General features: G+C 42.0%; 1 protein-coding gene across 6 annotated transcripts in view; it reads left to right on the top strand.

Moving 5' to 3' along the window:
* Positions 1-17002, top strand: part of LOC133499170 (netrin receptor UNC5C-like) — a 259981-nt gene that overhangs the window by 175066 nt on the left and 67913 nt on the right. For 5 of the 6 annotated variants that reach the window (XM_061816820.1, XM_061816821.1, XM_061816823.1 and 2 more), the window contains one exon: positions 14454-14557. In XM_061816820.1, coding sequence (XP_061672804.1) covers positions 14454-14557 — 104 coding nt within the window. Of the gene's footprint in view, positions 1-6612; positions 6869-14453; positions 14558-17002 lie in introns of those variants that run through there. The other variant, XM_061816825.1, reaches the window with a different exon arrangement.

The raw sequence follows: 17002 nt of genomic DNA, 5'->3' as shown, positions 1-17002 counted from the left end.
TTGCCAGCCAATCACAGGGCACATAGAGACAAACAATAGTCGCACTCAGAATCACGCCCAAGGGCAATTTAGAGCGTCCAATTAATGTTGCATGTTTTTGGCATGTGGGAGGAAACCGGAGTGCCCGGAGCAAACCCACGCAGGCACGGGGAGAACATGCAAGCTCCACACAGGCGCAGCCGAGATTTGACCCCCTTTCCTCAGAACTCTGAGGCCAATGCTCTAACCAGTTGCCTCACCATGCCGCCTAATTTATATTTGTATGTAGATTTCTTTTTTTTTGGGGGGGGGTGTAGCAGGGGTCTCTGAATAGATTCAGAACTCACAGGCAAAATGATCAGAATCAGACTTCTTTTTTTAATGACTGTTACATAGTACTTCATTGTAAGATTTCCTACTAAATTGCATTGCGTTTACCATTTTTAAAAGCCCCCCCCATCCCCAACCACCTCCATATTAGTAGAGACACTTACTCAGCAGCTCGGAAATCAAAGAGGAACACAAAAATCCTGTTGTTGTCTGGCCTCAAAGTTATTTTGGCTTTTATGAATCCAAACGCAAACTGCAACTAACACACTTTGATGCCTCTCAAAGTGCACGTCCGTCGTTTCCTGGATGACTTCATCCAGACAGGCTTATGCCTACGAAAGCAGAGAGACGCTTCCTAACACTGCGAATATATACATTATTTTTATAGAGTGACAGCCCGAGTTGATATGTGGTTGCGGGGGCGATGCTCTGCTCTTCCATCAAGCTGCTGAGCGTTTTCCCAGATGTGCCGAGCTGCTTCGGTGCGCTCGCTAAATCTTACAGCACTGATAAAACAGTCCGTGTGTGCGAACGCTAGATGGAAAGTAAGTTTTTGTTGAAAGAAACTCATCCGCTTCTCACTTTTCAAAATGAAAAGATGCGCTTTTGTGCTTGTGATTTTTACAAGCATGCCAGACAAAGGACTCATTTGAAGGAAATTGGAGTTGAGTTATTGCTGTAAATTGGCTGCTTCAAAACCAAAATGACAGACTTCTTGCATCTTTTCTAACATGGAATTTCGAGAGCTTTCTGAGGATTCATCTGATGGAAATACCTATCAACTTTTTTTATGTTTTTTTTTTGGGGGGAAGTTGTCTTTGGGGGTGAATTTTAAAAATACCGGTAATTCAATTGGGGGCAACTGAAATCATTTTGGGAGATCCTCTCGGTGCCATACTCTGCCCATATGCATGGACGGGGACTCTGAATTTGCACAATTCCCCATCACCCATTTAACTAAATCTTTACGATTGTTCAAATTTTGTAGAAATCAGACAAAATCTTGATGCGCCTTTTTGAAGGACCTTTACAAGTAGACCATATGAACCGAAAATAGCCGATTGAAAGCCAGTTGTCAGAATTCCTGTCTTTCTTGGCACTTTTTTTGTGGGTCTACTCATGGTGGTTATGCATACCAAATTCCATATTGCTATCTGAAACTGGTTTAGGGGGCTGATTTTGTTGTTGTTGTTTTAATTCACTGGGGCACCAAAATGACTAATTTTGGAAGGTAGAATTACTTGCTTGTCTGAAAGAATGTACTTAGTTCAAACTTTGCAGCAATTGGGCTAAATGTCACCCTTTGTGTGACTCCTAAACATTGACCCCAAAATGTCCACTCGAAAGCCAATTGTCAGACTTCCTGTGCGTTTTCAGGTTTAAGTCCTTAAGACTTTTCTACCCACGGCAACCAAATTTCATGTGGCGAAGGCAAAATGCCTTCAGAGGGGCTGAATATTCCAAAGATTCCAGGATGCGTCATGCTCAGCCCACACACTTTAAACTACAGGGAGTCCTCGTTCGACGACTGAGATCCGTTTCTACAGTACCGACGTAACTCGACTTTCGACTTAAGTCAGATTCCACAATTAAAGTCTGAATTTACATCAAAATACTTTGTATAAACAACAAATAGATTGAAATAAACAAGATGATGTACTGAGAGGTGGATGGAGACAAAGAAGGGGAGACTGTGCTTAGGTATTGCGAAGAAACCTGGTCTCAATCCTCTCCATCTCGACAAGTATCAAACAACCTCATTTTGTGATCATTGTGTCCGACATAAGAACGGAGCCCTTCACATGCGCTAAAATACGGGCTTTGTCTTTAGTAATTGTCACCACGATCGACCGACTGAAGCCTTGGTGGTGTTGGTGTCTCTCCTTTCTCCAATCTTTTTATGATCGTGAGCTTCGTTTCCATCGTAATGGATTTTCTTATGGCAGCAGAAGCATTGGTAAAGGGTACTATTTCCTTTTTTGGCGCGATAATGTCTAAAAAGGAGGGCAAAAAATGTGAAGATACTCCCAGCGCACAAACACAGACAAGCATTAGCCAGATAAAATGGCGGAAGGGGGATGGGCGTTGTAAAGTCAAAACCTTTTAGGTCAAGACCATCTTAACCCGAGAACTCCCCGTATTAAAACACTTTTAAACACATTGCAAATGTATTGCAAGCACAGAAAAGGTATTGAAAATACAGTCTGTATTGTAGTGTCCGTGTACATGTAGCCGCCTTTAGGAGGTTGGGCCTGGTGGAGTAGCGTGGGATGTTGGCGAGTCTGTGTGTGAGATTTTGCGAAAAGCAATTCTTCCGTGAGTGTGTTCATTCCGTTCGTTGTAATGTTGTCCCAGTTGAAAACCGCATCGGCAACTGTGGCTCCCCTTTACAATAGGTGAGTGTAGTACATCCGTCTATCCATCCCTCCACTTTATAAGCTACCTATCCTCACTAGGATCACGGACGTGCTGGAGCTTATCCCAGCTGTTTTCTGGTGACAGGCAGGGTCATCCCTGAACTGGTTGCAAGCCATTTGGAGGGGCCACACGACCATTCACACTAACATTCAAACATATGAGCAATTTAAAATCTTCAATCAAACTAACATGCACGTTTTTTTTATTTTTTTGGTTTGTGTATTTGTGTGGGAGACACATTTCAATTGACAATTCTCAGAGAAAAACCCACGCACAGATGGTTCAAACATACAAACTCCAAGCACGCAGAGCTGAGATTTTAACCCAGGACTGAAGAACTGTGAGGCAGATGTGCTCACCTTGAAAACACCTATGAGAAAAAAAAAACTCTTTTGAAAGCGCAATATAGCGGAGACGCAGACATGCAGGGCAGTTACCATGGTTAAAGTTAGGATTTTTTATGCCTAAATCAGTCAAATTAGCATTTTTCCCATCCCTTGAGTCACGTCTCATCCCAATTAGTCATATATGACAGCAGGCTGCAGTCTGTCAGCAAGACAGGCTTGTTTGTTTATTCGCTGCCGTCTTGACTGCGGTTGGAAAGGCCTGGTTGGCTTCAGGGACGGGATCCCAAAGCCCGCCAAGAACACGGCAAAATGAGCCAGTCGCTGTTGGAGAAAAACCTCTGATGTCGCTTTGTGAAAATGAGAATGACTTTAATGACTTGTGGAAGTCGTTTCTTCTGTGCAAGTGCTCGGCACCCCTTATTCCGCTGCCTCAGCACTCCTTTTGTAATATATACTGTTATACTTGGAATATCACAGTCAAAATGAGCATTGCTTGCCGTGTACCGTGGAAACAAAAACGCCAGTAATACTTTAGGGATGCCATCACCAAAACATTTCAATACAGATGCAGCAAGGGGATCAAGTGGTTAGCACACCTGACTTATATCAAGAGATCTGGGATGAAAATCCCATCTCCAGGTCAGTGTGGAGCTTGCAGCTTGTCACAGACCTTGAGTGAGTTTTATCCACATAGTTCGGCTTCCTCCTACATTCCAAAAACATCAATGTTAAAGTGGGACTGTCATGAAATGGATGATTTTTGGTGTATTATTAATGAAAAACCCACAGCCAATATGATCCCATGTGTTTTTTCACCACAAAACATGATTTTGACGTATACAGCTTTTTGTAACTCCTGCCATGAAAATCCTCTCGAGGGATTTTTTTTCGAGAAGAAGCAGGAAGTGACATAAAGGACAGCCGCGCCGCCTAGTGAACTCCTTTGTTTCCATTAGTTTTACCTCTGGGAAGGTAGCGCGTTGTTCCTTCGTGTTAGCCAAAATGCCGGCTCATCGCATTTCTGGAGATTGCTTGAACACTCGGGAGAATGGAATTACCCTTCATAAATTTGAAAGAGACCCTGTTCGTTGTGAAAAACGGATTGCACGGGTGCAGAGGACGAGAGCTTTGAGGGTTCCAAACAACAGGTAGGTGTGTAAATAGCTTCTAAAAAAAATAATACTTTGGGGCGGTCCACGTAATCGGTCTCTCATAATGTAACAAAAGATCCGCGTTTGAAATGTGTCGATGTGCGCGTCCCCCAGCCAACAATGTCTCACTCAGCCTCGTCTCGATAGTGTTCATCGCGTACTGCGTTGGCTATGAACAACCCTCTAAAAGCATCACGCCTCAGCTCCATTATATCCCACCGCGGCGCTGAAAATCTGCCACACCGGCTGAGGCCCCTTTCGGTGGTCACAGCTTCTGCGAAGGCTGCGCGTCGGGCTTTGCGAAGGTGGCGGCTCTGAAGAACCCAGCCGAGACTGCGTTTCTCAGTCGCGTACGCGCATAAAGCGCCCCGGCTCGACTGTGTTGCTCAGTACTGAGGCGTCTGTGAGAACCCCCCTAAAGCAGCACCGCTTGGCTCTGTCATAACCCACACCGGCCGGCTGCGATGAGCCGCGATGGCTCATCTCTGCCGCGGAAGTGGATCGGATGGGGATGCGGTTTGGCCATGATCGCATATCATCTGAATATGGCTCGAAACAATAGTGTAATATTGCCCCAATAACTTCACTCGGTTGTGTGGTGTTGTCCTTTTCAAAAAGAGCTTCCGTGTGAAAAGGGGCGTTGGAAAAATCAGAATATCTCTGTTGTTCGGCTTCCGTAGTAGTAGGCACTGCGCGTTTTCAACGGCGGAAGTGACGATGACGTCAAGAACAGTGGACGCGACTAATATGGCGACGCCTTGGATGTCGAGGGACACTCAATTGCGCAACTTTGCGCATGGATGACGCACGATCCGCTCACATTATTTTTTTTCGTATAGACATTGAAGTGAATACTGTTATATGTATTATTTATTAAAATATCTATTTTAGAATGTTTATAGGGATGACAGTCCCACTTTAAGTTAATTGAAGGCACTAAATGGTCCATGGTTGTGAATGTGAGTGTGAATGGTTGTTTGTCTACTGATTGACTGGCAATCAGGTTTAGGATGAAATCCGCTAGGATAATGAGGACATGCATTATGGAAAATGGATGAATGAATTATGATTATTAACAAGCACCCCGCATACCTGTCGACACTGAACGCTCGTTTATCATGGAGAATATCTGCCAGACCCACCTGACAATGGTGAAAATCAATCATGGAGAAAGGATTTAGTTTGTAAATATGGTTTTACTCTTCCTACATGCTTTCAACACAAAACTTTTTTAAGCACATTTTTAAGAATTCCTTAGCGCTGGTTCTAAATCTCGCTCTCAAGAAATTGGAGACGATAGTATAAAATCAAGCCAAGGAGAAAAAAAAAACATATCTAAATTAAAAGCAAAGTATGCTTGGGTTGGCTCACTCTGTCACTCCCTATTTAAGTTCCTTGTAAAACTGACACATAAAACAAAAGAGAACCAAACAATGCATATTTAAACATTAAAAGGTTCAACAAAACCATATAATGGTCTCAAATGAAAATCTGCCAGTTTAACGGCAACATATAATGAGAAATGCCATCAAGAGGCTAAGACAAATTAACATAAATGTCACGGTAATTCTAGAGCTTTAAACAACTGCTTCTTTGGCACACATGCAGCATTAACATATACAGAGTACACTACAATACACACAGGCTGATATCAGCTCTGTGGGAACATCAACAATTAAAACTGCAAAATGTGGTACTATACTTGTTTTAGTGTGTTTGTGCTACTTCTCTTCCTGTAGACCTCAGGGCTCTAATGTATCGTGGTTCTACTATTATATGCCGGCAGCAAATACTGGCGGGTAGAACAATGGAATGTTATTCCGGTAAACTAGATGGCAGAATGTTGGAATCTTTTTTTTTTTTTTTTTTTTTGGAGATTACATTGTTTTCAGGCCCGTAAGAAAAAAAATCAAAAAATGTTTTTTTTTTCTGCTAAAAATGTAACGTCTTTCGTCATTTCATTTGTCATTTCAGTGGCTGGTGTGGGCTCGTCTGCTCGGTGGTAAAATTAGCTCTATCTGCGGTGTGTAACTTCATGAAAGTGTTCACGGTAGCCCCACACCAATTTCAAAACCACTGGTATAGTCATACAACAAAATTATGCCTTTGTGCTCTACTAAACGGGACCAAATGTTCTGCTTTGTAAGTCAATTTGGCAGTAAACTGAGAAGAGCTCAACATTTCATTATTTTTTTATGTTTTTGTTGGTGATGTTCCATGATATTGTTCTAATGTTAAATATGTACCTTGGCTCAACAAAGGCTGGAGAACGCAAAGTACAAGCATGTGATTCGCTTACATAAATGATGTGATGGTCCACGTATGCACCCCGGTCCATGACTTTGATTTTTGTGTTCGAGAGCGTCGCTTAACCCTACTTCCGTAATGCATTTGAGATTTTCTTTCCTGACAAACTCTCGCTTTGCACTTGATTCCCTGAGAGACATCGAGGAAAACTGCTTGTCATTTGGCAACAGGAACATGCATCCCGGCTCCTTTTTGCATAATTGCTCTGAAATGTGCTTATGCGGAAGATGCCTGCAGGCCACCAGCCCACCGCAACGCATAATAACAGTCTCCGTTGAAGCCTGCGGGAGATGAAGAAAAAGGAGAAGGAGTGCAAGATGTTCAGGACAGCGGGAGGTATTTCTGGGGTGGGGTCATTTGATGTTTATACGACTCTGCCCTCTGTGCTTCTCAAGCATTTTTCGCTTCTAAAAGTTGTTTTGGAGGATTTTTTTTAATGTGAATTTACGGCACTGGATGATGTTTATCTGTGTGTGGGAGCGAAGTGGGGTCAGTAGATTGATGTGACACAGCTGTCCCCCATCACCATGTGCATTCCCCTTGGGTGAAGTATTTGCTTGAAGGAAACACATTATACCCTTTTTAGACAATTTTAAACAGTCCCCAGGTGTTTTAATGAAGCGTCAGGCTTCGGTTTTAATACCCCTAGGATCAAAGATTACTGCACACTTGTCATCCTCTGCAGACAGTTTTGGTTTTTGTCATTCGAGGGGGCCACTGCTCATCCCGGTACCCTCAACTGTGGGCCAATGCCAACAATGACTTTTGTAAACATGACAGATCAGGGCGGACGGAGCAATGATGTTGAGTCAAGTGCGACTTGAACACAGAAAAACATGTAGATGTTAAACGCATGGAATGGAATGTCACTTATGCGGACAGCACTTCACCATCGAATGAAGACGAAAGCAAAGCAAAGCAAACCAAATTTATTTGCATAGCACATTGCATACACGTAACTCAATGTGCTTTACATGATTAAAGGCATTTGAAAACAAAGACATAAAACATGTAAAACAGGATAAAAACAATAAAAATGACAAACAAAATATTAAAAAAAGACAAAACCGCATACAGTGCAAGTAATATGATCAAAAAGTGGACAAATTCTTAAAAGCATGGTAAAAAAGAAGACTTTTCAACATTCACACTTGGGGCTGACCTCACCTTTGTTGGCAACTTATTCCATTTGTGTGTAGCGTAATAGCTAAATGCTGCTTGACTATGTTTGCTTTGGACTCTGTACTCCACTATTTGACCTGAGTCAGTCGATCTCAGAGCTCTACTGGGTTTGTATAACGTAAGGATTTCTTTCATGTATTCATTTAGTGATTTATAGACCAGTAGCAGAACTTTAAAATCTATTCTAAAGGTGACTGGAAGCCAGAGCAAGGACTTTAGGATTATATGCTCTGACCGCTTAGTTTTGGTCAGAACTTAAGCTGCAGCATTCTGAATGAGCTGCAGCTGTTTAATACTCTTTTTGGGGAGTCCAGTCAGAAGACCATTACAGTAGTCAATTCTACTTGAGATAAAAGCATGGATGAGCTTTTCCTGGTCTGCTTGACACATACAAGACTTGACTCTAGATATGTTTTTCAGATGGGAGAAGGCAGTTTTTGTGATTGATTAGATATGAATGTTGACAGTCAGGTCGGAATCAATCAGAACACCGAGGTTTCGGACTTGGTCTTTGGTTTTTAAAGATAGAGAGACTAACACCAATTCTCTTTTCTTTATTGCCAAAAACAATTGTCTCAGTTTTGTTTTGATTTAGTTGAAGAAAATTTTGGCTGATCAAGTTATTTATCTGATTTAGACAGTGGCACAATACCTCAATTGAACTGTAGTCATCTGGAGACACTGCTAAATATAACTGTGTCATCTGCATAGCTATGGTAGTCAAAATTAAAGTTTTGAAGAATTTGACCCAAGGGTAGCATATACACGCTGAACAGGAGAGGTCCGAGAACTGACCCTTGAGGGACCCCATTTGCTGAGACCGAGCACCACCAATGGTCACAAAGTAGCTCCTCTCCTCCATGTAGGACCTAAACCATTTAATGACCGTTCCATTTAGTCCTACCCACGTTTACAACGAAGAAGATTTAGAAAGTCAATCAGTGTCGCTGATCCATAATGTGGTGTATGCAGCATCACCAGACATACCCTCCATCACATTGTTTGATAACTATCTCAAACTTTATCAAACGGTGCACTATATGTCGCTTATCAAACGCTAATGATGATAATGATTTCGGTTCATCTGAGCATCCAATAACACTGCAGCTGGTGGGGAACCGCTTGGTTGTTTGATTTTACACTTGACAGTGGGGCAGGCACCCAGGAGAGCCGACTACTTGTGTACAAGCACTTCAAAGTCCCTTTTCCATAATGTCTCTCCTTTAAAGTATTCTTTCTGCTGACGTGAACTCACATTGTATCCTGCAGCTTAGCTTTGGCGAGCTTAGTGCTAACGTGTTGGTGTGCGTTCATTCTCCCCAGAGCTCGTTGGGGCTAATCCCCTTTAATTTCATCTTCAAGGAAATCGATTCTGACTAATTAAGACCAGGAAAATGGTCGCAAATTTTTGCCTGGCAATCCCCCCTCTTTATTATTTCTATGGTTTTATTGTTTTTTTGTGGTTCCCGTGAAGTGACCCACTGTGACTATCGTCTCCGTTTGTCTGGATTGCCGCAATCTTCCCCTGTTTGTGTCCTACTTGGGTTGCGTGGGGAGCCACATGTGCTGGAATTGGAGAAGGGGGATAACACTCCGGGTGATTACCCCTTTATCATCATGCTCTGTTTGGGCCGTCACCCCCACAGGGATTGATCGTATTATAAAGGCAGCAATGCTTGTTGCCCCTGCGTGACTCCTTTTTAACACAACGCCATTCCACTAGGAAAAACGGGAAAACAATAATGTCTTGTAATTAGTAAATGATTGTGGATATGTATGAAATATCCTGATCTAAAGAGGAAATGGGACTTTTTATCGAGTTTTACACCAATGTAAAGATCTATGGATTCCCTGCTGGACCATCAAGTGTGAACTTACACATCTAAGTAAATCGTTTGTTAGTTGCTTATTTTCTAAAATGCGGCAGTATTATTCCATATTCTGAATGTTGCTCTATTGTGATGTTACATTGGGGTAATTAACATTTTTTGCTGGACAAACTAGGATCTGTCATTTTAACGACAGGGAACACCTCAATATTCTCTTAGTTTTTGGGGTCTCACTCATTATTTTATGGATTTTGATTTGAAAATAAATTAAATGAACAGTATGCAAGTGTTCAAACTGCCAGCAAGTTTTGGATGCATCCTCACTTAGTCCCCACGCACCAACGTTTCTGCTCATACAAACACCTCGAGCTCTCTATGTGTGTGCCTAACAGGAAATGTTACCTTTTGATATTTTATTTTTTGGTCAATACAATCGTGGCACGATTGGTTAGCACATCTGCCTCAAAGAGCTGCGGACCCGAGTTCAAATCTCAGCCTCGCCTGTGTGGAGTTAGCATGTTCATCCCGTGCCTGTGTCGGTATTCTCTATGTACTCCGGTTTCCTTCCACATCCCTACATGTGTGGTAGGTTTATTGAAGACTCTAAATTGCCCGTCGGTGTGACTGTGAATGTGAATGATTGTTTGCTTATATGTGCCCTGCAATTGGCTGGCCACCAGTTCAGGGTGTACCCCTACCGTCACCCAGATTCAGCTCAGATAGGCTTCAGCATGCCCATAATCTTAGTGAAGATAAGCAGTATGGTGGATGGATGGATGCAAATATTAGAGAGGCGATAAACTTACCTGACAACCTGGTGAGAATGGTGTCATCACCGCAGGGTCATACGTCATTTCTGGTGGTATATATTCTGATGGCCCACATGATTAGTCTTGACGAAGAGCTGTCCAATTTGTTCTTTTTAATTTTTGTTCCCAACCCGAGTTAAGTAACCCAGCCAAGAAATTTTAATTGTTTCTATTTGCATGAGGCTGCTGTGTCCCCACGAGGCTCCAAGCACAAAGTTTCTCAATAAAGAAAAACACGCCTGCTGCCAATACAGTTTGTAATTCTAATTCTATGCTTAATGATCAAATAATCCATCCACCCATTTTCTGAGCCGCTTATCCTCACGAGAGTCGCAGGAGTACTGGAGCCAATTGCACACTTGTCACACACTCTCAGCGCACATGAAACCCGATCCAGTGCAGTGAACCGCAGCCTGCCGTCTTTTTTTTTAAACACGGAAGCACAAACAACGACCTGCTGCTCAGCCTACTTCTACTTTCTAGATTACCTGACACCACCCCCGTCCGCTCTTAACGGGGTACATTCATAATTACAAACAGAACACACATCTGCAACTTTATATCTGCAGGCATGACTGGTGGACCCCGCCTGTAACTTTATATCTGCGAGCATGACCGACCACACCTGTACATTTTTCAAATGTGAGTGACAGATAATGCTCACAACAGTCCACCTAATTCAACATTCTCTGTCTGTCAATGCAGAGACCTATACACTCTTCTATACATTATTTGGTAGGTGAGGAGTGCGCAGGTGTTGTAGTTCTTCTCACCAAGCGCTCCATGCTCATCATTCAATCCCGCCGTGCACCTGCTCTCTTGACTTTAGCCAACCTCCCTCTGCAAATTCAACACTTTTTCTTCCTCGTCCTCACAGCCGCAACCTTCTGCAACTACGTGGGCGTGTGTGTGTTTTCCTGCATGTGTGTGTGCACCTATCACAACAGACAGACAAGGTGAGAGTGTGCCTGGCAACCAAGAAGAGCAAAAGGACACAAGGACAACATACATACGCACACACACACACACACACACACACACATACACACGCACACCCGCACACACACACACACACACACACGTGTGGACCTTCAATGACCTCGTCGCATAACAAACTTTTGTATTCAAACATCTTTGGCCCAAATTGTGTTGGGATGGGGGACTCCCAAACATGCCAGGTGAACAGTGGAGCAACTGATGAGACCATCTGCCTCACAGTTCTGAGGACTGGGGTTCAAATCCCAGCCCCGCCTGTGTTAAATTAGGGTTCTCCCAGTCTCTGTGTGAGTTTTCTCTGCACATCCCAAAAGCATGCATTATTTGGACACTCTAAATGGCCCCTAGGTGTGATTGTGTTTGTTTCTTGGTTAGTCATGCCCGCAGATATAAAGTTATGGGTGTGGTCCACCAGTCATGCCCGCAGATATAAAGTTGCGGGTGTGATTAGGGATCGAATCGCAAGACCTTAAAATAACTCACTGAGTTATTATACCCGAGTATATGGTTGTTACCTAATACCATAACCATAATTTATTGACACTGCACAGACTGAGACAGACATTTTTAAAGAGGTCAATAGCCATTCAATTTCAAAACACAATATTCATATAATAAAATCATTTTATTTCATTATGATGTATTGTTATAATCTAGTGTAATTTTCAGCAGTATCTATGATCAATCCATTGATGAAAGCCAGCTGTAGATTATCTATATCTTCCCAAAGCATGGAGAGGGGAAAAGTTTTCAACTTCAAGATAACGCGTTACTGTGGGGGAAAATGACCGTTGGCATTTAGATCTATGGACAGACTAGTCCGTTAGAATTTTGATCAGGTCAAAGTAAATCTCAATCTCATACGTATTACTATAGTTAGATACTGAAACATTACCTGTGTTATTTCCCAGAAATGTTTTCATCGTAATTGAATTTCCTTTGACATGGCTCATGATGTTGATGACTTTCGACGTAAATCCGCTGGCATGAAAGTACATGAAAAAGCTTGGAACATGTGCTTTTGGCATAACTTCCAAATATGCTAAGTACGATTAACTTGGATTTCCCGTTTCCGGGTGAATACTGATTGTTTAGGATCAGGCTTCTTATGTTACCAACGTTTATGAAATAAACCTGTAAATTAATGTCAAGACCAACGATCCCTCTAATTATTTACATGTCTGGGCAAAGACACTAAGCCCGTGAGCATCACCTTTGACCACCGTGAGCAGCATTAGACGTATACACTGTGGTCAGATCAGTGTCATCCATTGAAGTTACATGGCTCATTCAACGTTTCAGATTACAGCATTTATATTCCCATCAGAACATTTTTAAGAACAATTTTGTGTTTTTGCAAACTTACAATGAAAAATTCAACAAACAAAAAAATACATTGCTAACTTAACCAAGCCAACTATGAACTATAAATTTGAAAGGTTGCTTCCAACTTTGTTTCATTTATTTTTTTTAGCACACAATGATATGCCCATCTGTTTTTCTTGGATTAAAACTGAATTATTGCTTGCAGAATATCTTTAGCAATGCCTGTTGAAAACTGGTCCCAAACAGTTTTAGGTTAATGTTATGTTGCCTCCTATTTTTAAAATACAGAATTAGCTTTTTGTGCACTATTTTGTCTGTGCTTTCATCCTCGATCAGGCTGTGCCACGGTGGAATTTTAACATTATACACCATCTCATCTTGTACTTTCTACTTTGGCTTCAGACCAGACCATTTTTACTCAAAAAAAGAGAAAATCTCATCCAGTTTCACCACTTTTTCATCTATTATTCACATACCCTGACATTCATTAAACAGCACTACTTTTATTTTTTTTTTCTTTTACCATTATTATCGAGAGTAAACATAAGTAGCATGCCTAACTCTCTTTGCTCTAAGTTGCCCAGACTGTGTTGCTAACTAAAGCACTTGTGGTGGGCAGTGTTTGTAATTATTTAAATTTCATTATGGTAGTCCTACTCAATAAAATCCCCTTTATCTTAGAATGATTGTGGAATGGTGATGATCAAACAATTATTTTCTGTTGACTGTTTAAGAAAATGTTCCATAATGTTGTCTGGCATTCGCCCAAGTTGAACTGTCAGGAGAAACCTGACCAATTACTGCCTGTTCCTCAGGAGATTTGGCTTGTATTCATTAGTTGAACCTGATCACTCCCATATGTTTCCTTTTGAGTAACTCCATCAGAGCGTTTGATCAGTGTTATAAATAACAAGTTCTACCACACTGCCTGCAGTTACCTCGTACTGTGCCACTTAATTGTTTTAACATCATATTCTGAAGTGGCCCGGTGGAGCTGCTCTGGAGCATTGGTCTCACAGCTCTCAAGACCGGGGTTCAAATCACGGACCCGTCTGTGTGATGTTTGCATGTTCTGCCTGTTCCTGCGTGCGTTTTCTCCAGGCACTCCAGTTTCCTCCCACATCCCAAAAACATACGTTAATTGGAGACTCTAAATTGCTCCTAGGTGTGATTGTGAGTGCGACTGTTGTCTGTCTTTGTGCGCCCTGTGATTGACAGGCAACCAGTTCAGGGTGTACCCCGCCTCCTGCCCAATGACAGCTGGAATAGGCTCCAGCACTCCCGTGACCCCTGTGAGCATAAGTGGTTAAGAAATGTATATATATGTGTGTGTGTTTGTGTGCTTGTGTGTGAAAACTAATGATTGGTTTTGAAAATTCCATTCCCTGTTAATTGCATGGATGAAATCAGAAAATGAACAGAAACACCATGTTTTTAATCATTTGAAATACAGCGTTATCCTGGCACTGTATATTAAGTTGCAAATCTTTTACGACTCATTTACATTTCTAAATACGTAATGGTCAATTTAAAGTATACATAAATGACTGTTAAGAGAACTTGGTCCCTTAACGACTGTGATGCTACCGCCGTGAAAACAAGACTATGGGGCCTGTTTGCAATTAAGTCCCCCCAAATAGTCCTCACCTAACTGCACCCTCATGACCAGAAATGGGATTCGAGGCCATGTTATATTTCTATTCATTGCTTTTTTTATTGCCATGGAAGTCATTGATGATCTTCCCATGTATTCATGATTTTATTGTCTTGTCTCTACAGATCTGAAAAAGTCCTTCGAACAGGAGCCACTCGGCAAGGAGGTGTCCCTTGAGCAGGAGGTGCTTTTGCAGTGTCGCCCACCTGAGGGCATACCAGCGGCAGAGGTGCGTGTATTTTTAATGCTAATCCGCTATATGCAGAACGTCACTTGAGCAAACAGGATAGTTGACTTTTTGTGATTATGTTCGCAATCATGACAATGGTTTCATGACATAATTGAAAATTTTATCCTCAGACAAAAGTTAGATACAGCTTTGTCATTTACTTATACAAATATTGTACAATGTACAGTATGTATGTGAACATGAACAGAGCTGAACATTGAATATTGTCATCATCAAACATGATGAATTAGCCATTAACTGGAATTTTTTTCTAATTCGTCTCCAGAGTTGGAGGGATACATACAGTATTGTCAACTAACTGTAAGAAATAAGTAGAGTCTTTTGCCTTCAACCCAAATTGTCACAGCGACAAGAATTACCGGAAAAGTCACAATTTATTCTCGGAGTGAGTGCATCAGCGATGCCAAGATGAGAGGACTAAAGTTAGATTGAAATGTCCCTTGAGAGCCAATTTGCGTCGATGGAAAAAGTTACTGCAGAGTTGGAGTCTGTGTTATTTAACTTTTTACATCGGTGAAAAACTGTTCAAAAGAAAAATAGTGGCATTTTGCTTGTAATTTGTAGAGACAAACTCAGTACCTAATCAAACTAAATTCAACCAAGTTTTTTTTTTTTGTTTTAAGAAATCTTGACTTCTCTAAGAACAGCTTGAAAACAATTCATAGCTTTAACTAGTGTCAAGCTGTAGTAGCTAGACGTCACCTAACAATTGTTTGTTTAAGCCAGACCAAAAACAGTGCCAGTAACCTCAACAAGAGGAATATGATGACATGTACACCAGGTTATACACGAAAGAAGGAGAAAAGGATCTCTACAGGTTGGCCAGACAGAGGGATAGAGATGGGAAGGTTGTTTAGCATGCAAGGGTGATTAAGGATAGAGATGGAAATGTGTTGACTGGTGCAGGTAGTGTGCTAAATAGATGGAAAGAATACTTTGAGAAGTTGATAAATGAAGAAAATGAGAGAGAAGGAAGAGTAGAAGAGGCAATTGTGAAGGACAATGATTAGTAAGGGGGAAGTTAGAAAGGCACGACAGAGGATGAAACATGGAAAGGCAATTGGTCCTGATGACATACCTGTGGAGGTATGGAAGCAATTTGGAGAGATGGCTATGGAGTTTTTGACCAACTTATTCAACAGAATAGTAGCGGGCGAAAAGATGCCTGAAGAACAGAGGAAAAGTTAACTAGTTCCCATTTTTAAGAACAAAGAAGATGTTCAGAGCTGTGGGAATTATAGCGGAATAAAGTTGATGAGCCACACAATGAAGTTATGGGAAAGAGTAGTGGAGGCTAGACTCAGCACACAAGTAAGTAAGTATCTGCAAGCAACAGTATGGTTTCATGCCAAGAAAGAGTACCACAGATGCATTAATTGCCTTGAGGATGCGAGTGGAAACCCTAACCTAACCAAGAGAAGAACTGTGATACTGCATGCGTAAGTCTGCTGTGTTGGAGAAATATTTCAGAATAGTACAGGACATGTATGAGGGCAGCAGAACAGTGGTGAGGTGTTCTGTAGGTGTGACAGAGGAATTTAAGGTGGAGGAGGGACTGCATCAGGGTCAACTTTAACCCCCTTCCTGTTTGCTGTGGTAATGGATAGGCTGACAGACGAGGTTAGACTGGAATCCCCTTGGACCATGATGTTCGCAGATGACATTGTAAAATGCAGTGGATGCAGGGAGCCGGCGGAGGAACAATTAGAAAGATGGAGACATGCACTGGTAAGGAGAGGAATGAAGATTAGCCAAAGTAAAACAGTATGTATATGCGTGAATGAGAGGGGTAGAGGGGGACGACTGAGGCTCCAGGGCGAAGAGATAGTGAGGGTGGATGACTTCAAATACTTGGGGTCAACAATCCAGAGCAATGGTGAGTATGGTAAAGAAGTGAAGAAATGGGTTCAAGCGGGTTGGAACAGCTGGCGGCAGGTGTATGGTCTTCTATGTGACAGAAGCGTATTCTTTAGGATGAAGGGCAAAGTTCATTAAAATTGTGGTGAGGCTGGCCATGACGTATGGATTAGAGACGGTGGCACTGAAGAAACAACAGGAAGCAGAACTGGAGGTGGCAGAAATGAAGATGTTGAGGTTCTCGCTAGGAGTGAGCAGTTTGGATAGGATGAGAAATGAGCTCATTAGAGGGACAGCCAAAGTTGGATGTTTTGGAGACAAGGTTGAAGAGAGCAGACTTCGACGATTTGGAAATCTCCAGAGGGAGAGAGTGAGAAGGGTGTTGAGGATGGAGCTGCCAGTCAAAAGAGCAAGAAGAAGACCAAAGAAAAGGTTGATGGATATTGTGAGGGAAGACCTGAGGACTGTGGGTGTTGGAGAGGAAGATGTAGGAGATAGCTTTAGATGGAAAAAGATGACATGCTGTGGTGACCCCTAATGGGACAAGCTGAAAGGAAAAGAAGAAGA

The sequence above is a fragment of the Syngnathoides biaculeatus genome, chromosome 4 (assembly GCF_019802595.1).
Source record: "Syngnathoides biaculeatus isolate LvHL_M chromosome 4, ASM1980259v1, whole genome shotgun sequence".
NCBI classification, from domain to species: Eukaryota; Metazoa; Chordata; class Actinopteri; order Syngnathiformes; family Syngnathidae; genus Syngnathoides; species Syngnathoides biaculeatus.
The sequence above is the reverse complement of the archived record's forward strand: the minus strand, read 5'-3'. Positions and strand labels throughout refer to the sequence as shown.